The 21773-nt window shown below is 40.1% G+C and overlaps 2 protein-coding genes across 6 annotated transcripts in view; one reads left to right on the top strand and one right to left on the bottom strand.

Moving 5' to 3' along the window:
* The window catches only part of GPR146 (G protein-coupled receptor 146), a 45167-nt gene extending 24529 nt beyond the window's left edge, over positions 1-20638 (bottom strand). The window contains exons 1-2 of the mRNA XM_027878215.1: positions 20142-20638; positions 838-879 (exon numbers count right to left, since the gene is read on the bottom strand). The gene's annotated coding sequence lies outside the window, so the exon portion shown is untranslated. The remainder of the gene's footprint in view (positions 1-837; positions 880-20141) is intronic.
* CUNH7orf50 (chromosome unknown C7orf50 homolog) overlaps positions 1-21773 on the top strand; it is a 114507-nt gene that overhangs the window by 63072 nt on the left and 29662 nt on the right. For 2 of the 5 annotated variants that reach the window (XM_027878223.1, XM_027878220.1), the window contains exon 1: positions 20613-20832. The exons of 2 other annotated variants lie outside the window; for them this stretch is intronic. In XM_027878223.1, coding sequence (XP_027734024.1) covers positions 20740-20832 — 93 coding nt within the window. In that variant the 5' untranslated portion in view covers positions 20613-20739. Of the gene's footprint in view, positions 1-20612; positions 20833-20892; positions 21001-21773 lie in introns of those variants that run through there. One more of the 5 variants, XM_027878222.1, reaches the window with a different exon arrangement.

Genomic DNA, 21773 nt, shown 5'->3' with positions numbered 1-21773 from the left:
GCATTTGGCACTGATATTAACTTTAAATAATTCCTGGCTTCTCATCCCTTGCTTATTAATTAGACTGGGGTAAACAAGTTCACTGCTCCCCCACGCAGAGCAGGTGCCACCTCTTGCACCTGAGCACATTCTTCAGGCTGTTTACAAATACACCCTCAGAGCATTGGTGGTGTTTGCACCGCCAGTGCTCAGATGAATGGAACTGGCCACAGTTTTGTCTCTTCTTTTAACCTGTTTAGCTTTCTTAAAGGTGCCTCTTCCCTGCTGAGCCAGCCCAGGCTGGCCAACAGGGGGTTGGCTTTGCCTTTCTCCTTTTCCTTCATCACTCTTGCCAACATATGAAAGTCATTCCTGAGAGCTTGCAGGCAGGTTTAAGTGTCATGATGCTTGCCTGGTGGGGAGAGCTTTACAGCCTCCATTCCTTCTTCACATGGGTAGGGAAGCAGCTTGCAAAAGTAAAGCAGATTAAACCTTCTGATATTCCTCCAGTCTGTTTCTGCAGAGGTTTCCCTGCCTGGCAAGGAGCCCTGGAAGGCCTCAAGATCACTGGACACTTCCATGGATTTCACAAACTTAGAAAGGTGTAGTAAATTGGATTTACCTTTGAATGAGACTACTTAGGTGGCTGGTTTGTGATCTTTGTGAAGGACAATCTGAGACTTAATATTACTTGTCTTAGTTAAGTCTTCAGTGAGGACTTGGTAATCCAGTACACCTTTTTACAAGAGTAAATAGAAGGTCTAGAAGTCCCAGTTTTGGTAAACATTTTCACAGTTGTACCTTGTTAAATATACACACACAATAATAGCCACGCTGTATTGCTACAGCTCTACTTACATGAGGTGCAGCCCAGGATAATGCCAGTCTGAGATGGAGCCACTGGAAGGAGAAAAGAAAAGAGAAAAAAAACAAAAGGTGAGACAGTTATTTGTAGGTGGTTGAAAGAAATGAAAATTTAATCAACTCTGATAAATATAGCTCACTTTCATTTTTTTGCCTGGTATCTCCCTGTACCGTGCTCTGTGTGGCATTTGAAATATGCAGTGTTTTCATCCAGTGATTATAAAATCTGTAACATAATTGTTTGATGTTGTAATGGCTCACAGTGGGGTTGATGGTTTTATTTACACTTGTGAGGTGAATTGAGGATCTTGAATAGAAGCTGTAGATTGATCTGAGAACAAAACCATGACTTCCTTCTACTCACTGAAAATATCACGCTTGCTGGGTTAAAATTGACATGTAACCGTCCTGATATGAAATATTTTTTGTGTCATATGATGCTATGATAAATACCAGTTTGCTTTGTTACTGTACAAAGTGGTGGGTTTGGCACCACAGTAATTCACTTTGGTTACTATGTGTCTGCTCCTTTGCGTGTTGTGGGGAAAAAAATACAGAGAAGTATATTTTATTATTTTATTAAATAATAAGAAGTATAATATATCTACCCACTCAAAATTTGTAACCAGTATTTCAGTATGGACACGTAACTTAACTAAAGGAGAAGAAAGGCAACTAAAGCACTGATTTCCCTATGTATTGCAGTAGAAAAAAAATATACACACATACATAAGGCATTAAAGAGGTTTTAGGTTAATGTTTGAACAGTAATATTTGGAGAGAAAGACAACCTTTAACAGTAGATGAGTTTTCCCCTAAAAAAAAAAAAAATATTAACAAGTTCAATTTAGGACAATTTTGAGCTACACAGAATACTTTAATTGTGAAGAAATGGTTTAAGATAGCTGCCTGTGCCACTTCCATTCTTTTTTATATTGAAGTTTTATTGAGAGGTGCAACACTGATCTGTAAAAGATCTGAGCTCGTTCTGATGCACTTTTTTCCTTCCCCTTTTCTCTGCCACTGGCACTGGCTATGGTTGTTATCACCACGTGCTTCAGGCAGAGCTCCCCTGCTCTGCTCGGCCTCTCCCTGCCCTCTGTTTCACATCTTGTGGTTGGCACTTAAGGGCCCAAGAAAAACAAGCAGCACAACCAATATTTCCCCTGCAATTTTAGTTTCATACTTTGATGGAGAATAGTAAATAGAAGGACAAACTGTTACTATTATTATGTGGTCTTGATCTTAAGAGAAAGGGATTTCCATGGCTAACGTGCATTTGTGGTGTGTCACACAGGTGGAAATCGCCAAACACCAGCTCTAGTGGTCTTCAAACCCTGTGGTAGTGACAGTCTCTGGCTGGCCTCTCTTCTCAAGAATAAAAATAAATGTGCCACAAATCCAAGCAAAGAAAGAGAAGAACAGCTCTTCTGTTTATACCTTCATACAAATTTAAGTCGTGTTCAGGGATGTAGTGAGACAGCTGGTCCGTGCTTTAGAGCAGAAAATGGTTGGGGAGAGCTTTTCCTGGCTGGTACCTCTCACTGCTCACCTGTGGAACAGCTGTAATACACGTGGAGCTCTGGGAGCTCCAGCCAGGTAAGGACAGGCTGTAGGAGGTGGCTTCCCTGAGCAATGCAGCCCTTGGGTGCTTTAGTTGTGCCCTGTGGCCTCACCTCCACATGTGCATGGATATGGCTAGAATTAGATATGGGAATTGTTGAATTCAGCTGGCAGAGTTGCACAAGTTTATTTACATGCCTGGCAAGGGGCATCGCTGAGATCTGCATTCCAAGGGCCACTGTTTTGTGTGCTCATGGAGCTCTTAGGGCTGGGCTGGGGAAACATTCTGTGGTCACCACAGTGGTCACCCAGCAGTCACCAAAGAGAAGCTTTGCTACTGCTGACCTACTCCAGCTTCCCAAGGATAACATGTATCTTCTTGCCTTCCCACTTAGTGACTCAGTAGCCCTTCTGGATTGAATTTCCTGCTTTCTGATCCTTGTTGTTGAAGTACAATTTCTTTTATGTAGTAAACAGTGTTTCAGGATTGATTAAATCACAACGTAAATCATAGTGGAAATGCTGAGCTATACACATCTGTAGGACTGTGGAGGTGAATAACAAGTTCTGTAGTGACAGCCTTAAAGTGGGTTTGCAGTTTTGCTGGGAGCTGAACTCACTGGTTTTTGTTTTTATGTAGGCAACTTGAGTGGAATAAAATGCTGGTTAATCAGTTTGAAATGAAGTTGTGGCATGGACAGAATGAGCATAGTATTTCTAGATAGCTGAAAGAATGGGGTATGGTTTCAAAGGTCATATGTAATTACAATTTTATTCATGAGGCCTGTGTTTTATATGCTAACAAATATAATTCTTCTGTTGTATTAATCATACAGGATTCTGAATCCCATAAAATTTTGCAGCGCTACAATTAAGAAAAATGAAAACGATAAGGAGTAGCAGCTGTGTAGCTAATGAAGGAGTTAATTTCAACGTGTGTTTTAGACCATTAAGTACTACAAAGCAAAAGGGTTGCTTTGCCAGCACAAACCAAAGGAAGGCAGTTAACTACCACTCCCTTCCCCAGCCAGCATTGCTGGGAATACTGTGGAGCTCCAGCTTTAGTTCAGGCAGAAGTGCGCACAAGAAATGTGGAAGATATAAATCATTACTGCAGATTGTCATTTAGCGTGGAAAATCTTTTGCATTCTGCATGTGAATATGAATTTTTCTCTATGAAAATGTTTTTACCCTTTCAGGTTGGAATACTTTTTATAAAGTTATTTAACAGTTCAGGAGCCAAGAGCTCAGGCCTTTTTTTCTGTCAGGACTCTCCAGAGGCTGGGATCTGCAGGCCATCCAATACATTATTGTTCACGCTGTGCTTTTCTCTCTCTCCTTTTTTTTTTTTTAACAAGTCTGAAACGTTTTCCTTGTGTGGTTTCGCAACCCCATATTTTTTTTTGCCAAACAGCATGAGGCCTATCACTAGATCAAATTTAGAATTCACTGCTTCCAACAATTGTCTAATGGATCCACATGTTTACACAGCATGACACTGGCGTCCAGATAGTGCCCTGAAAGTCTCGGACCAACACTACCGTTTCATGCTTCCTCCCTGCTTTAAAAGAAAAAAAAAAAAAGAAAAAAAGTAAAAGCTACAGGCATGTTTTTTTTCTGGTATTCAGGGCAGGAGTGAATGGTCTTGCTATTTCAGCCACCAGTACTATCTCACAGAAGTTTGGAAAAAGGCTTTTTCTATCTGCTGTAACTGAAAATGCCAACTCTCAGGTATTTTATCAGTACTTATTGTGTCAATAAATAGATCTTAAAATTACACAGAATGGCCTGGGTTCAAAGGGACCTTAAAGATCATCTAGTTCCAACCCTCCTGCTGTGTGGACACACTAGACCAGGTTGCTCAGAGCTCCATCCAACCTGGCCTTACTTCCAGAGCTTAATGCTGATAAACTGGACCCTGGAAAATAACATTTCCAGACCCAATCCTTTTTTCTTTCCTGAGATTCCCAACTGGATGAAAACTTCTATGTCTGTGTGCCCCTCCTAGCAGCACGGGTACCACTGCCTTGGTGAAGCTCCAGCTGCTTCTCCCTGACACTGATCTGCCCTTCTGCTGCTCTGAGCCTTTGTGTGGCCTGATGGTGAATCAGATCACCAAAATGATCTCTCTGAAAACCAACCTCAGGCACTTGGCATTTGCGTAGCATGGGAAGACCTTTTGTAATTTACTCGCCTGTGTATTTTGCAAAGTGTTTAATTCCTGTTCCCTGTGATTGGATGTACATAAATCAGTAGTAATTACTTGGCTGGAGCCTTCCACGGTCGTTTGCTCTGAAGAAACAGTCCCTGGTAGCATGAAGTGAAGGAAGGGGGGTTTGGCTTGGACACCAAAACCTTTCTTTTTTTTTTTAATGCTCTCATGGGATCTTTCACTTCCACACAAGCAACTGCCCGAACTGACCAAGCATTGCTTTAGCATTGCTTTATGAACACGACTTGTCCCAGCTGCAGGATGTCATAACCTCTGTTTCCTTAGCTTAGATTCGAAATCTGGAGCCACATAAATCAGATGAACCACAACTGCCCTTGCTTTAACTCAGTATATCTGTTTTGAAAATACTGTTGTTCGCTCCAAGTTTATGTATTGAGCAAATTAAACTGATCTGCACTGGTAAATGGGGAATACTTACCAGCCTCATTAAAAAAACTCTATAAAACCTGCAAAGAAAGCTCAAGTAATTTTTAGCTCATCAGTGCCAATGAAAACACTTCATTAGGGTAAATATAAAAAATACGAAACTAGTTTTTAATACAAAAATTAGAGATTGTCCCTGAGATAAGTGTAGCTCTGATGCAAAAAAACCCAAATTCTTAGAAAAATAACTGTATGTTGTACAGCATTTTAGGGAAGGCCAGTGAGCTCACCAAAAACTGTTGCTGCAGACAGGATTCAGAATAGAGGATGATGAGCAGAACTGGGTTGGCTTTGCATTCAGAATTTGATTTTACACAGGCTCCTGTTCTTACGCAGCTTAGAAACAAGCTTTTGCATTTGAAGTAAAGCCAACTGGATTTGTAAAGATACTTATCTTATTCTCTGGCCCCATTCAAATCACCAGAAAATATTAAGACTGACAAGCCTGACTTGATATGCTTCTCAATTAATATTTTTATGCTAGATTATAGTACACACAAATTTGCACAAATGCCAGGTTTGAAGTCACTCAGCTGTTTTTGAAGTGGCAGATGCCGCCTTTACTGTATGTCTGTTTTCCACAATAAAATCACTGCAAATATTAATGTCAGAGTTCAGTATCTTTCTTTGTAACTTGTTGCACTGGAAAAATCTTAGACAATTTTAATATGAGACTAAACTTTTCAGTTGTAGATTCACATGTACACTGTGAATTTTTAACTTCCACTTTCTATAATTGCCAGTTTGTAGTGGTAGTTTGTGAATTTTCTTGTTTATTTATTCCTAAATGTTGAGAGAGACTAAACAAAAGGTTTTAAGAGCTGGGATGCTTTCCCAAATATAGTTTAGAGCTGTTGGTCAGCCAGTGAACTGCTTCTGCAGTCTGAAATAGAAGTAGCCCCAGCAGCACCTGCTGGGACAGGATGCTAAGTTTGGCAAATCAAGATCTGTGAGTTGATAACATGCAGGAGGCTCAGTCTTAGGGCACCCACAGAGTTGCTTCTAATTGTCAGGCATTTTGTGGAGTGGAAAAGTGTTGAGGAACTTGTATTAAAATACCTGAGAATGACCTTAAAATACACAAGCAATTTTACTTGATGGATTTTTGGCAATTCAGCTTCCTTCCAAACTGCATGGGCTGAGCGAGGTTTTTCTTCTGCTTTCCATTTCCCCTCCCTCCCATGGTATTGACATGAACCAGTTCAGAGTTTGGTGAAAGGCACTGGAGCTATTGCGGATTTAGGAGCTGGTGTTGGTGTCTCAGGGCAATGCTGTGGCCTGGGGACTTAACTGAATTCCTTAGCAATTCTTGCATGACCAGCCAGAGCAGTTTCCTGCACTTCACCATCCATTGGCAATGGTTGCTGGGAATTATTTATGCCCTCCAAGATTTAACCCATCCCATGTTGCACTTTGTGCAGTGTCCCAACCTTTTAGACTGACCTGACTTTATTTATATTCACATACATGCACACAAACACACAAAGCTGACATTTCACACGTCTCATAGTCAGACCTGCAGAGCTGATGGCTGGAAGAGCTCTTTCTCTGCCCTACTGGCAGCTGAGAGGAGCTGGAATCCATGGCTCCGTTTGCTGGCCAGGCAGATCCCCAGGAGGGGATGTGTTTGCCTCCCAGCTCGGTCACTGAGCTGAACACGGGCACTTTCTTGCCAAGCAACTGGCCCATCTGAACGTGACCACCTCCACTGCCTCCCTTTCTGGTACGTGCCTGACTGCATGTGATTATTTCTCAGCTAACCTGCTGCTGGGACAGATAGAGCTGTCTCTGTGTCTGTTGTCAGTAATCGGCATTGCCAGAGGGAGGGATTGCAGGAGGGAGGCAGAGGGAAGGACGGTGAGCGCTGTAGTGCTCCTGCATGGAGAAGCTGGAGGTGGGTTGAGCGTGTTGTTGAGACAGAAAGGAAGAATGGGATTTTGCAACAAGGAGGAAGTGGTGTGGTTGATTTGCCACATCACAGTTCTCAGTGGCCCACCCATTTGTTTTGACATAAATACCTACTCTCGAGCTATGTCCAGGCATGAAGACTAGACATGTACCTTCAGACTTGTGGTCTTCAGGGCTCGTTACTGCTCTTTGAAGCTGGAGCTTGATGTTTTAATGTTTTGTTTGGAGACTTAAGCATTTAGATTTGTAATTCTGCCCTTCTAGCCATTTCCCTGATTTACCTTGCAGAGTAAACATTCTTTCGTTCCATTTCCCAGACTTCCTTTTCCTTTTCTTTGCTGTTGGCTTAATTTTGAGATATGATACTCGAGCCAGAGGTAAGTATCTCCTTGGGAGTGAAACAAAAAAACATCTAAGGGTTTGACTGAGCTAACTATTTTCTCTGTTTAGAAGCAGCAGCTTATTTTCCAGTATTCTGGAAATCCTCAAACACAGATCCTGCCAAAGGCACCGACTTTAACAGCAGCAGCGCTTAGGAGAACATGCTCAGGTTTTCTGGCAGCTCTTACAAGCCACTTAGAATAAATAGACACATTGCTTTTAGCGAGTGCCTCAGAGCCTGAAAAGCACTGATGAAGACAAATTTGTATAGAATTTCTTCTTGTGGTTATAGTTCACCGTTTTCATTTCATGTACAGTGGGCCCAGTCTCCTCACAGTTTGGTATCTAGGATCTTAATAGTAAATCTGTAATTAATACAACTGCGTTTAGAGACTAAGACATTTGCAGGGTTTGTAGCAATAATTCACTGTGTGGCACAGCAGGGAACTCTGTGTGTTTTAAACATTCTCTACTTGTGCATGTACAGATTTTTATGGTTGAATTGAGAATTTATAACATGCTGGGTCTCATATTCCAGGTCTGTTTCTAAAGTTATACACACAACTTGGACTAGGTCATAAATTTATGCAGATGAAATGAAGGCTGATTAGAATTTTAATATTAAGGAAGGAAATGGCCTTGGGTAGTGCACTACAGAGCAGAACAGGCCTTCTGTTAATACACAAGAGTATTACTGTTTTCTTGAACTTTGCCTTCCAATCCAATTACAACTTGTGCCTAGAAATCATAACTCTGGTGCCTCCCATTTGATAATGTTGAATGTTATCCTTGTCCAAGCTTATATCATTTGCAGTAGTAAAAACAATCTTAGTTATAAAACTGCTAGATAATATACCCCTAAAATTGAATTATGGGCAGCAGCACATGGTCTTTGTTGATAAACAGAACAGAGTCATGATGGTATATCAGCTTGGCCTTTGTTGATAAACAGAACAGAGTCATGGTGGTATATCAACTTGGCCCAGTTCTGTCTCTTTTTAAATGAAATGAAAGCAAGAATTTTTTTTCTTGTGGCATGCGTTTCTGGTGATGGCATATTGTATAACTCACTCTTCGTGATAAGAATGAAGACAAAGCTTTCAATGTAAGTGTTTTGTTTTTTCTTCTCAAGTCAAGCAGGATAACGGGAATCTACGTGCCAGCTTTCATTTTAAGCACTTGTGTGATAGCATCACGCTCTCAGGATGTAATGAGCTCATACCGGAGTTGTCCCAGCCAGCTCCTTTATCAGCATAAGCCATCGTAGCTCAGAACGTGTCCTCCTGTGTCCTCCTCTCATGCCCTCACTGATAACTGGATTGAACTAGATGCTGCATAATGCTCTGGATCTGTATTTACTGACACATCTTTGGTGCACATTCACGGCAGAAAATGTTATTACCGAAGTGTGGAATCTCATTCTGGTATTTGTTACGTGAAAATTGATTCTGATTCCTCGGTATTTCAGAGTATGTTATTAGCATAGTACGACTAATCATTTTCTTACAAAAGGAATGACAGTTGTATCCTTGTTTAGGTGCTGATTGTGTATTTATAGGGTAAAAACATATATAGCCCAATGTGGTGACTAAACTTGGCTGCTTTTCCTGCTGGTTTCTGTGGTTTCACTTCATTGTCCAGAAGAAGCAACAACATTCTTAACTCTGTTGCATCCCTCACCAGGACTGATGTGATGTCCACTCTTAGCAGGAAAAGAACAATGTATATTTGTTTATTTGGGCCTTTAAGTGGTATAGCAGACTTTGGAGTTTATTATCTATCTCTAAGAAGTTTTATTTATAGTTCTCACACCATTAAAATGCTGCATTAGTGGCACAGTCTGAAACATATTTATCCCACTCAAAAGACTCAAGGGGTTGGGCACAGGCTGTTATGCAAGAAGCTTTACTTTAGATTTCTTCCCTTTTTTCTTTGATCACTTGTGTAATGTCTTTGAAATGTATGTCTGATGCTGATTCTTTTTTGTGTTCCATTGGGGGGCATTTGATTTTGCAGCTAAGAGGATTGAATACTAAGTGTTCTTTTTGCATGTGTACATAAGAGGGTGTTTTCTTCTTTCAGACAGAGAAAGGGCACTCCTAGGATTTAAGGCCCGATAAAGTAATTAAAAAAAAAAAAAAAAAAAAAAAGCCGCCAACATAGAAATGTATTTTTGTAATTTTGGGGAATTTATCCTGTTAATCAGAACAGAAGGAACAAACTGTATGAGAGATGCTATTGCAAAGAAAAAAATGAAATTATTACATTATTTCATGCACATTGTGAGAACAGTAAGGATGAACTCTGACTTCCTTAGTGCTTTTTTCCCCCCTGTATTAGCCCACAAGTGTTTCAGTAACCAGAAATATACAGGTTTTTAATTACCTGCTATAATGAAACCGATGCTGAGAAAAAGAGTTGTATTCAAAGATTTTTGTTTTCCCCTTCTTTCCTAAAGTAGAAAAATGCTAATGTTTCCTTTCCTTTCTGAACTCCCAGACTGGAACAGTATTTGATAATACTGTTCCCAGGGTAGAAGTGCCCTTCACAGATCCTCTTTGTAGAGCATATGAATTCTTTTGTTTGACTGTTGCAGTTTTTGGGCACAGCACAGCAAGTTTAGTGTTGGCATCTACACTGGGCTTGGCATTTCAGTGGCATTCCATTTTAAAGGTTCTGTAGTGATTCAGTGCTGAAGGTGCAGTGAGTCTGCAGCTCTGGAAAGACTCATTTATTTCTGGTGCCATATGTTATCTTTGATCGGGAAACCATTTGAACTGAGATGCCTTCAGATATAATATGAGCAAATATAGAAGTCCAGACCTTACTAGACAGTTTTACTGCAAGGGAGGATCCAGTTGTGGTTTTGCCTACAAACACTTCTTATCTGTCAAGTTACAGTTTTTAATTACTCACAACTGTGGGGGATTTTATGTCAACCATGTGAGCTCTTCTGAGCATTCAGAACTGAATTATCATTACAAATTTTCCCTGTATTTTTATTTCTTCCACCTCCTCAATTCACTTCACTCAAAAGCTGAGAAGAAGGGACTGTGACTGGAGAGAGACCTCTTCCTTCAGCAGGCAGTAATGGGAAGCCTAAGCCAGTGATCCAGCCGGTGATCTCATACCAGAAGCTTCTCAAATGATTGAGGCATCGTACAAAATTCTGGCGCCAAACCAGCCTGTTGGTGATACTCAATGCTACCAAAACTGATCAGTGCCACCCACAGTGAAGGACACTGAGAAGTCCTGTGCTGCCTCATGTGCCAGGAGCAGTGTTGCTACACTAACCCTGGAGATCTTCCCACCCTCAATAACCAACCAACTGCAGAACCAACTGGACATGTGTGTGTGTAGCCTGGTGTGTCCCCACGAGCACTGAATGAATATTTGTACCCCAGAGCTTCCAGAAGAACTGGTGGGAGTGCAGCTAACACCTTCACCCAGTATTCTTCCTGAAGAATTACACTATATCCAATGCTTGTTCTGGCAGAGACATCTTAATCTTATTGTAATAGTTTTTAATTACTCATTTCTGCAAGATCCCTGCCAGAGAGTCACCACGAGCCAGATACTCTGTGAACAATTATCCCAAGAAGTTGTTAATTACCGTGGAGCCACTACAGCTCTTTAAAATGTATTGCCTGCACTGATATCATAAATCCATTTTCCTCTCCACTTGTTATGGAGCCCTTTGTACTCTGGATTCTGTGTTAATGAAGGTCCAGAAGTGCTGCTGTGGCTTATTCCTCACACTGCTGCCTGTCATCTCTCTGCAGACGAGTGTGGGAGATGGAGACGTGGCTACAAAAGACCCTGCTAACCCAGCAAGTTAGGTATTATGCGGTCTAGGTTTTTTAATTCTGATTATCACTCTGGAGGAAGAACCACAAAAATGCTACAAAATTGTCTGTCTTTGTAGTGGATTTTGCGGCTTCCTATTTGCAGCGTTTGCTGCGTGTAAATTTTTGCACTTTGGCCAAAACAGGACTGTTTTTATGACTTTACTTCCAAATGTGTTGAAAGCTTATGTTGCTGTGTTATTTATTGTACAGCACTTAAATAACTTTATATACTGAACATATGCTAAAGCAGAACTCACAAAAGGCACTTCCCTCAGTGTAACCTCAGAAGTTTTTCAGAGAACCTGGAGTTGGTGTCCTACTGCAACCACGTAAATTTGCAGGGAAGACAGATGATTTAAAAGTTTTTGGACAGAATTAGGAAAATTATAAATATTAGGAACATTACACCTAATTTGATCGAAATCCAAATGCGAACCTTAGCCTAAGAAGCTAAAAAGAGAGTAATGAAAGATACGATGCTTTTATTAGGGGCGAAGGATTTTAGAAGCCTTTAGAGGTCTGTGTGCTCTTTTATATGAGTTATGTTTCTGACACACTCAATGTGGATTTAAAGCAGTTTTTTATTTAAAGGGAAAGATATACAAGCAGTTTGGCAGTAGATCTACTCTTTGAATAGATTAAAATGCCTCAAAAAACTTGACAGTTGCTTGTAAGAGGAGCTGTATTAGTTATTTTTCTGCTTTTATTTCTAGTAAATAATAAACCTAGCTATTAAATCACTCCTATTCCCAAAGTATTTCCCATTACCACTGGTGTCCTGACAGGAATAATCTGTTAGGAAGGATCTAATATGAGACCAATTAAAAAAAAAAATATCTTAAAATCTTGGGAGCTCAATCTAACTTTTGTTCTGTGGTGACCAAAGAGGGAAAAAATTCCTTTTAAATAAATTTGTTCTCTTACTAAATACATAACTAGCCAAATGCATTTCAAATATTTGTTCAACTGATCAAATATTGCTTTAGGTTTAGAAAACAAATTAACCGAATGTTTGAAGAATTAGACATTTTGTACCTGAACACTTGTCTGTGTCATTACTTCTGTACTGATGACCCCTAGTACTTCGGTCAAAATAAACGGCCCTTTTGATAAAAATAAGTCAGACAAATGTTTTTGCAACTTGGATAGTTCCTACTGTTGTGGGCATTCATGTTAAAATAGCACAGTTGTATATTTAAATTCCAGTAGTTTCATTAGGGAAAGACCAGTTAAATTGCAGTGGTGCTGTCTAATGCTGGTAATAAGGAATTTTTTTCTGAAGGAACTGAAAATATAAACAATAGTTAAAATTACAGTGTTTTTACAGTATTGGGAAATCAGTTTCATATGCCTATATGGAAGGAAGAGGTGGGAGAAAATGGAGAGTATGTCTTTTGGCAGCAGTACTAACTTATACAGGTTTAAATTGTTGCTGAAACTATTACCTGAGATATTTATTCATAAGTGTAGAGCTTTCTTTAGAGCCTAAACAGAAGTACTTGGTTGTGTAATCTTTCACTGTAAGCAAAATATACTGCATCTAATTTATAAACATATTATTTGTTCTGCTGCAGTCAGTATGTGACTGTATTTCTTCCAGTAAGTTAACAATTTCTAGTCTATATAATGTGGCTATTCCAGTGTAAGGCGGGAAAGGAAGAAATCAGAGCTCTGTGTAATGACATTAAGCTTTTAGGCTATAGACAGCTTAAATGGACTCACAGCTGCTTAACATATGCCCTCTGCCTGAACTCACTTTATCACTTGGTATCTGACTTCTCTCAACGTATAAAAACTTGATGTGATTGATAGTCGGTCATACAATATTTGTCAGGGGGAACTGAATCATTATGTGTATAGATTCAGGAGTACAGAAAAATAAAGCTGAAAGAACAACAACAAAAACTGTTGACGTTTTTTCCATTCATTAAGCTTTCCTAAAGCAACTCTTTTTGTTTTCTGGAGTTAGTGGTTGCTGGTTTTTCTAAACAGCAATTGCTGAGTGATTTAGAGCGCATCTCTGCTCTTTTGTTTGGATTTCATTTGCGAAACCATTTAGAGTTATAAAACTGTCAACTGAGGAACATTCTATATATTTTGCCAGTGAGGGCCTTGTGCCTGCTGAGTTTATGCATTTCTCTCCGTTTTGTGTGCTGTTTGAATCTCAGTGTGTATCACTGCTCTTCTTTGGGCTGGTTGCTAGAGTAAGTCCCGTGGCCTTCTTTAGAGCAGCAGAAATCTTCAAAGTAATTATGCAATTGCGTCTCAGATTAGTCATTAGATAAATGAGTGTGTAAGATTTGCTAACCGCAACATCTTGCCCTTGGCCAAGCCTAACCCGGCAGTGTAGTAATAGAAGGCTCTGCTGATGCTTAAAAACACATGAAATTTAGAAGCCCTGAACTGCAACTGGAATTGAATCTTGCACCTAAACATTAGAAAGCATAGACTAGAACTGTTAGTCATGTTAATGACAGTAGTTAAACCACAGTATGGTACCTTTCTGAACTCTCAGATGCCCTATAATAACTACCAGCTGGGAGCTGAAAAATGTTATGCAAACTCTGTAACTTGGAGTTTTGTTCACCGTTTCTCTCCTGCAGGATTCCTTTGGTGGCTACACTCAGCTTTACATTGCATGGAAGCTGTAGGGCCCAGGTCCATCATCATTCTGCACAACTGTAATCTCTTATGGCCTTGCTGCTGGCCCTGTTTCATGCATTTCATGTATTTATTTCGGATTTTCTGTTCCTGCTGTTCATAAGGTATGGCAGACCCAAGTTATCAGGTACTTAAATTATATAAATGTGGATGTGACAAGTCTGTGATATATTGTTGTGCTGAACACGTGCCTGAAGGTTAGAAATTTCTGTGCAAAGTTCCACAGTGGGTTTAAATTTATGTTTACTTTGGGCAAGATGCAAAGTTTGACTTGAAACTGCCAACGGGAACCATATATCCTGTCATCACAGTTGTCAGGAGTGTGTTTGATGAATCAGGTTATTATCTTTCATTTCCGTTTGTATCCCTGGTCTAATCATAGCAAGATCTGAGTGTAGAAGTCAAAAACAAACAAACAAACAAAAATGTTGCAAACATTTTTAAAACAAGGAAAAGGATGGGCCATGCTCCTGTTTGTATCTTGAAAGCTGGAATCTGTCATGAGTTTGCACCTCTGCATTTGTTCCTGGATGCCTGGTTGATCATGAGCAGTGGGAGGTAAGTCAGTGCTTGAAAACTGCTCTGGAATTTTTGGAGTCAAAAGTTTTTAAGGGGCAATGACAGATTTTATGAAAGCATTAAATAACTGAAGAGTTCACCCAGTGAATCTGGAAGAATCTGTGCAGGAAGTACAGTGTTTTGTCTTTGCTATCTTGAAAGGTTTTGATTTTCCTGGCTTTCCTAACTTTTCTGGTGTTCCCTGTTCTCCTTGACTTCACACTCCAGTAACCATGCTGCCTGCATCACTGGCAGGAGATCATATCTCCATTTCTATCTTATGACCTTCCAGGACAATTTTAGCTCCCAGTATTCCAAGGGAAAGTATTAATTTTTTAAGAAAAGAAAAGAATTAATGAGAAAATTTCTTCGTCAAACTTGACACCTCCCCCTCCCCTTGCAAACTGCAATTTTATTCAGTATGTTTTGGGAAACATATTCACTTTTCATTTAATCTTCAGCAGAAAAGTATCATATCTACTTGTTCATTTCATGTTCATAATAACAGATTGTCTCTCATTAAGGTAGAATCCTTATTTTCACTTTGATTTTAGTTTAATTTTTCTGTTTCAAAGTATGTTGTATTGTTCCCAGGTAAACAGAAATATGAAGCTTTTCTGTTGCCATTCAACAAAGAATTCTGACATCTTGGCTTTTATCCAGACTAGTTAAATTCTTTTTAATTTTGTTTTGAAGATCAGGATTTCCCTTGAGATGGACCTTCCATTTGCTGTTAATCTCTCTCTTCCTTTGCTCTCCTTTTCTTCTGGCAAGCACAAACTACTTCACTTTCAAAGCTTTGCAGTCTAATCCCACTGTAGCCATTATCCCTGTGCTCTATGGAAATGTTAACTCTTGGTTCACTAACAGCTCAAACATTTACCTTTGACCATCTGCATTTTCTAATGACCATCTCCCGTGCCTTTTGCTGTTCTACCCCTGTGTGCAGTGAAGAAGTTCCTTGTTGTTCCTATCTTTAAACTTTCTTTTGATCCCTGAAAAATTACATGATAACTGAACAGGTATGTGATAAACTTAATCCTCCTGTTAGTGGGTGGGTCCTTGCTTTCTTCTGTTTCACATGTTATTCCATCTGTAATTATCCACTCTATTTTATACATTAAAATTATGTGGGCAACTGCTGTTTTCTGTTGTGTTTGTACTTGGTTTATCAAAGATGTAAAATGTAACTTTGGCAGGTAAAGCTTGACTTTGAAACTGTCATGAGTTGTAAATTCAATCCTTGTAAATTCTGGTATTTATTTTGTAAATATGTGTAAGCTACTTATTATTGAAATGTAGATTAATACAACTTTATTTTAGGATAACTTACTAGATGCCTTAATTCCAAAATAAGCAAACACCACCAACACCTTGTGGTGTGCTGCTTTTACAATGATATCTTTCAGTGTGGTCTGTTGGAATACAAACAGGTTTTATGGAACATTTTTTTCTAAACAGTCAACAGGTTTTAATTTAGGTTCTTAAATCATAATTGTTTTTCAATTTTCTGCTCTGCCTCACAAACGCATAATGAGGGCACACCTGATGCTATAAAAACCAGATGTCATTTCAGTATTCCAGGGCTGTGTGATAAATTTGGAGAGCTTAGGAGTTGGTATCATAGATTTATAGTTATCGGGGAGCTCTCAAGAGCAGAAAGCATGTAGAGCGTTGCTAAATAAACAGGATCTGGGAATGGATTGCACTTTATTTTCAGAGGCTTTCAAAATGCTGAAATTATAGGTGGAATTTTCTTAAAGAACTTTCAGGAGACCATTTCAAACTCCCAAACAATATATTCAAATTCCTTCTCCCTACCAGTCATGTTAAATGAGCCTGTGCAGTGCCACTTGCACTTGATCATGATGATTTGAAGAGCAGCAAGCAGACTTGAAGGAAAATTAGATCGTGTAATTCATGCCAGCTCTTACAAACTTTACCTCCTCTACCATTCTCCTTGAGACAAAAACTTAAATAGGATGTTCAGTGGGAACTGAACTGTACCTGAGATACAGTTTTACAGTACAGTAATTGTTCAAATTCTGCATACAAGTGTTCAGTGGTCTATTAATGGAAACTATAAATATTTAGAAGAATAATAATTTTGCAGAAATTAATTGTCAAGGCCTAGGTCACTCATCTCTGGTTATCACTCGGCACAAAGTCAAATGCCAAAATCAGTAACATCCATCACATTCATTCCTTATTTTGTGTTAAGATGTCTCTCTTTTCACAACCAAAGTGAGGGTCCAATTCTCTGTCTCCCAAACCTCTTATCCCATTGTAAAGCAAGTCAAGTGGCAAGACATGAGCTGAGGTTGTTGATACCCTTATGCTTGGTTATCACGATATGAACGTGCAGGACAGTTGAGGGGCTGCTCGTGTTCTGGGTGTTGCTGTGGGTGTCTATTTTAGGGTTGTTGAATCATGAAGTGATCACATTCTGCTAAAGAAATGAATCCTGCCCACTCTCTTTTCTTGAGTGTCTTCTCTTGGGTCTTGTTCATCCCAAATTGAAAACTGCATGGTCCTGCATACATGTGTGTGTGCAGTTGAGTGTATATGAACGTAGGCATGTATGAAATGCATTCTGCTAGGTTTTTAAAAAAAAAAACTTAGTATAGCAAACTACCAGTGATGCTAGTTTTATTTAATGAGAAGTTGATGAATAAAAATGTGAGAATATTCAGAGGGTTTGAGAGTAGAGTGTATCTACCCCGGGACATTCATTCCCTCTAGCTACACATTCTGTTGAACTGTGGAGCTGAAGATACTGACAACTTGTTGGTAAAGAAGTATCAAGTTTTTTACAGGTTATGATGACTTTGTTGTTTCTAACAAAAATGTCTTCCTGAGTCAAATCCAAGGATTCCCATTTGAATTGTAAGGAAAACCACCTTTCCTAGGGATTGATAAGCATTGATTTTTCATTTAATATTTTGTCTCCTGCTTCACTGGTCTTCCCAATGGATGGGGAAAACGTACCTTCTCCAGCTGTATGTTAATTACTTTCCACTTTTGAGTCAGAATAGATACATTGCAGAGAAGCTGTCAACTTGAGACTGAGCAAACTAAATATGCTCAGCTGAGTGAATCCAGCACTGTGAACATGAACCACTGGTGTAAATTAGAAAGGAGACACCTTTAAGCTTTACCATATTCAAGAAGTGTCAGATCATGTTCATTTGAAAGGGATGGCAGCGCTCTTTCTCCACCAGCATAGGCATGAGTATTACATTTCACCCAAGACAGGCTGTCCAGGTGTTCAGCAGACCCTGATGTTTGCACCTTTATGGTTGAATTTCCGCATTTTTTGAATGGCATTCAACTTGTTTTGTACAATCCCAGATATTTCCCTTCATAAAATCCTAAATGGGTGAGATTAAAACAAAATGTTTGTCCTTCCACTTTTAAAATAATTTCATCTCCTTTGCTGACTTAAGGACTGTTTTCAAACAGCTCTTTTACCAGCATTTGTTGCTGTAAGGGCAGTTGTCTGTGTTAGGAACTCTTGACTGTGGTGGAGATGTGATTCATTGTTGAGGACAAAGTACTCCCAAATATCAAGACTAGTAGAAATGTGAGAAATTGGTTCCCATTAGTTCTATTTTGTTGTATCCAACTCAGCAAAACAACATGAGATCCTCTCAGATCTCCATACTCTAAAGGGGGAGTTGGAAGAACTGTGTCACTGTGCAGGGAATCTGCTTTAATAACATTGACATGACTGAGAAAGCGTAGTAAATCCTTCCTTGTGGTATGACTGCTAGAATATCTGTGTTTGATCAAAACTTCTGATTGAGAAAATACATTTTTTCCTATATTGTGTGTTTGAAAAGAATATATTCCATTAACAGTAAGTGCTGTGGAAACTCACACCACTTGGCTTCTGAAAAACACGTCCCTTTGAACAAAATATCCCACACTCTACTTTAAAGATAATATTTATATTTCTGCTGAGGGAGTAATGGGGAGGAATATCACTTGAGCTTGAGAATGTCAGTACAAGCGATATGTGTTGTGTAAGACCCACCTAAACTTTCCTTGTTTGAAATGTTAAAAAAAGACTTCAATGAGTTCTTCTGCATAAGGATAAATTTAGCTCCAAGAGCAGCACAAAACAGACTTGCTGACTGGTGTGGGAGTGATTGCTGTGATTCCCGAGCTATGAAGGTGCTGTCATTTCTGCAAAGGATTTGTGCAGGGGAGGAAAACACAGAACTGAATCGTGGGTCTGTGGATATGCCCAAAACCTCATAAAGGGCCCTATTCTGTTATGAATCACAACTCTGCTTTTTTGTTGTAAATTGTTGTTCTTTAATTACATTTTGACTATAATTTTGTGACTGTTTTATGTGAAAAGTTCAAAACTGGATTAAAACTGTAAAAAACTGTAAAAACTTCTTACTATTTAAATACTACCTCAGCTATTTTTGTAGCTTTATTAGAACAGTCCATGCTTAAACTTACATCCTTTACTTTTGGTCATGGAAGTGTTCTCCAGGTCATTTTGTAAGTCTGTGAGTCATCCACTTCCATGTGTTGTGAAAATTATAAAATGACCCTAAAAAGGGGTGGGTTTTCCAAGGAAAGAGCAACATTGCACCTGCAGAAATACATCTGCACTTGCTGTACTGAATTAGTGCATTCTGTCTGCTGGTACTGAAAGGGAGGAAATGCTGGGAAATCTCTTCATTCTACCTTCAGAGTCAACCAGGCTTTTGTACCCTACAGGCTGGGGATCATGAGGTGCCAAATAAGTGGAAGTGGAGGCATCCAGTCCCTTCCCAGACCTCTCTGGGACTGTGTGTGTTTCTGTCAACGTCTAATGATGACCAGCATGGAGGGGACAAGCGTTGTTGCTCTTGCTCCACAGGCACCTATTTATTATCTGTTCCAGTGAATTCCTGCCTCTGCTGGAAAAGAGATGTAGATATTATCATCATTTTTGCTTGCTTTGCAGAAGGCAGGCTTTGATTTCATCCTCCGTGTCTCACTGAAGTCTACATAAATCATCTGAAGCTTGGACAAAAACTTCGGAAGAATGTTGTGATCCACAGCTGTTATCTGTGCCTTTCCCGTTTTTGTTAGGGATAAACGGCAGAATATACATGTGCTGCATAAACCTGTGTCGTTCCTAAACAATGTGCCAGAAATCCCCCTTGGCTGTATGAACAACTAATTGCAAAGTTCTTTTTGACAAAACAATCAGCCTTGCCCCCCTGCATGCACGCTGCTGTAATTCATGGTACAGAGCAGCACATGGAACTCGGTGCAAGTATGTTCTGTATGTGGCTGCTATGGTGATTAAAATACATAAATAAAATAGATAAATATGGACCATATTAGAAATCCATTACTGGCACTGTCTCAGATCACAGTCTGCTCCAGCGTGCGGTGTCAGTGTTGTTTCCTTGCTCCGAGCGGGCCCTCATGGAGCGGGAGCTCCTGGGGGGGCTGCGCTTATGCAATGGCCCTGTCCTACCTTGTCAGCTCGCAAATTCAACACAAAACGGGTAAACAAAGGGCTTTTGTGCATGGTTTATAGTTCAGTGAGGATTAGTGGCCTGACACGGTTTTCAGACGGGACAAGCTTAGCGTTAAGTCTGCCGAGGTTAACGAGGGCGGACGCGGGGCAGGCAGGGGAGGCTGGGGCAGAAAGGTCTCGCTCCAGTTTTCGGATGCAGTACAGAGAGTTGATAAAAGCAGGTTCTGCTTACCTGGGTCGGTGTGTCGGTCACGTGTTCCCAATGTTCCAGCTGCCTTAGGATGTGGATGATCTCAGGTGCTTGCTCGCGGTCCTCCCCACAGCTCCAGAGGTCCCCTCCACCAGGCTGGACATCCTAGCCTGTTCCTGGGCTCTGGCTGGATCAGATTCCTGCTTTTCTTCCCCCTCTCACCTTTTAGCATTCTCCGACTGTAAAATCCATCCCTTTCCTGAAATGCAGGACGATGCACTTGTCCAGTGAAGTTTTTCTAGGCGGGATTCAAATTCCAAACAAGCCTTTCATTTCCTTCGTGCTGGGGGGAGAGTGAAGGCAGGGAGGCGAAGGAAAGTGCTCGCTTCCTTTAAATCCCCACCAGCGTCTTCCCAGCGCTGGAAGCAAAGTAGCTTGTCATGGTGATCTTCAGAGTTTAACTTTAGAAGGGGGAGGGAGAAAGTGGAAAGCAAACTGAATGCTGTAGTGGAGATTTCTCTCTTCCCCCACTGGGCCCCTTGCCGACTGTTTTTATTGATTTCAATCACTGGAGGCTAGCTGGCTCTCAGAAGAAACACTGTGTAATGTGTTCTTTCCTGGCTTTCATTAAAGAAACTCAATGCAGTGCGGTCACGCTGCCGAGCTCGCCTGGCAACCTGCCTACACCCTGTGGTACCTCTTTCATTGGAGGAGATCGAGCTCGTGGTTTGGGGTTGGTTTATTTATTTTTTTTCTAATTCTCCAGCAAGGATTTCAAAACAGCCCCTGCTCTGCTTCTACCTCCTCTCACAGCCCAGAGCCTTTTCAAGCCTCGGAAGAAATTGTCAGCACCCCTAAAGGGGACGACTTTGGTGGCAATGAAAACGCCGAGTGCTGTGACAGTCTCGTGCTCCTTCTATTTAAATTCCTCTGCATTTCTGGGGAGGGGTTAAAAGGGCTGCGTGTAAGCCACAGGGATGTGGATACAAATGACTTCCAAGGGGTTTCCTTTTCTTTTCTTTCCTTTTTTTTTTTTTTTTAATTCCATCTTCTCCTGATTGGTTAACGTGGTTTAATTAAGGGTAAGAGAGTAAGCAAAATCCTTCAACAACTATGTGAAAATTCCTGGCAGCGCTGTAGTTGCAAATGAAGCAAAACTGCATTCCCCAAGCCTGCAGTTGCGGTGGTGTCTGAAATATTTCTGTTGTATTCAGAGCTGTGATAGTGGTGGAGAAAAATGAGAAATACAATATCATACTAATTTATACCTTAGAACTTAATCTGCTACAGTAGGTACTTCATGGGAGCAAACAGTCTACAAAGTGGAATTCAACAAGCTATGTTCTGTAAGTTGTGTATTCTGTGTGCCTGTAAATGGTTTCATTTAATTTGGTAAATTGTTCAATTTCTTCTTATTCAGCAGTTGCTAATGATAACGCTTTATGGGCTCTTCACAGTTGGCTGTAAATCTATGAGACATGCAAAGATCACATAGTTTTAAATTAAGCTGGGTTTCAAGCTAATCAAAGTGCATCTATTCTAAGTTACAGCTGCAAATTTAGGGTGCTACCTGATCACTTGTGCTCCTGAGATACTATAGCTGTGTACACAAGGAGGCTTTTTTTTTTTAAAAAAAAAAAAAAAAGAAAAGAAAAAAGCTTTTACATGACCACA

Source organism: Empidonax traillii, unplaced genomic scaffold, assembly GCF_003031625.1.
Source record: "Empidonax traillii isolate 1590-97213 ecotype Southwest subspecies unplaced genomic scaffold, ASM303162v1 scaffold39:size2480183, whole genome shotgun sequence".
Taxonomy (NCBI): domain Eukaryota; kingdom Metazoa; phylum Chordata; class Aves; order Passeriformes; family Tyrannidae; genus Empidonax; species Empidonax traillii.
The sequence above is the reverse complement of the archived record's forward strand: the minus strand, read 5'-3'. Positions and strand labels throughout refer to the sequence as shown.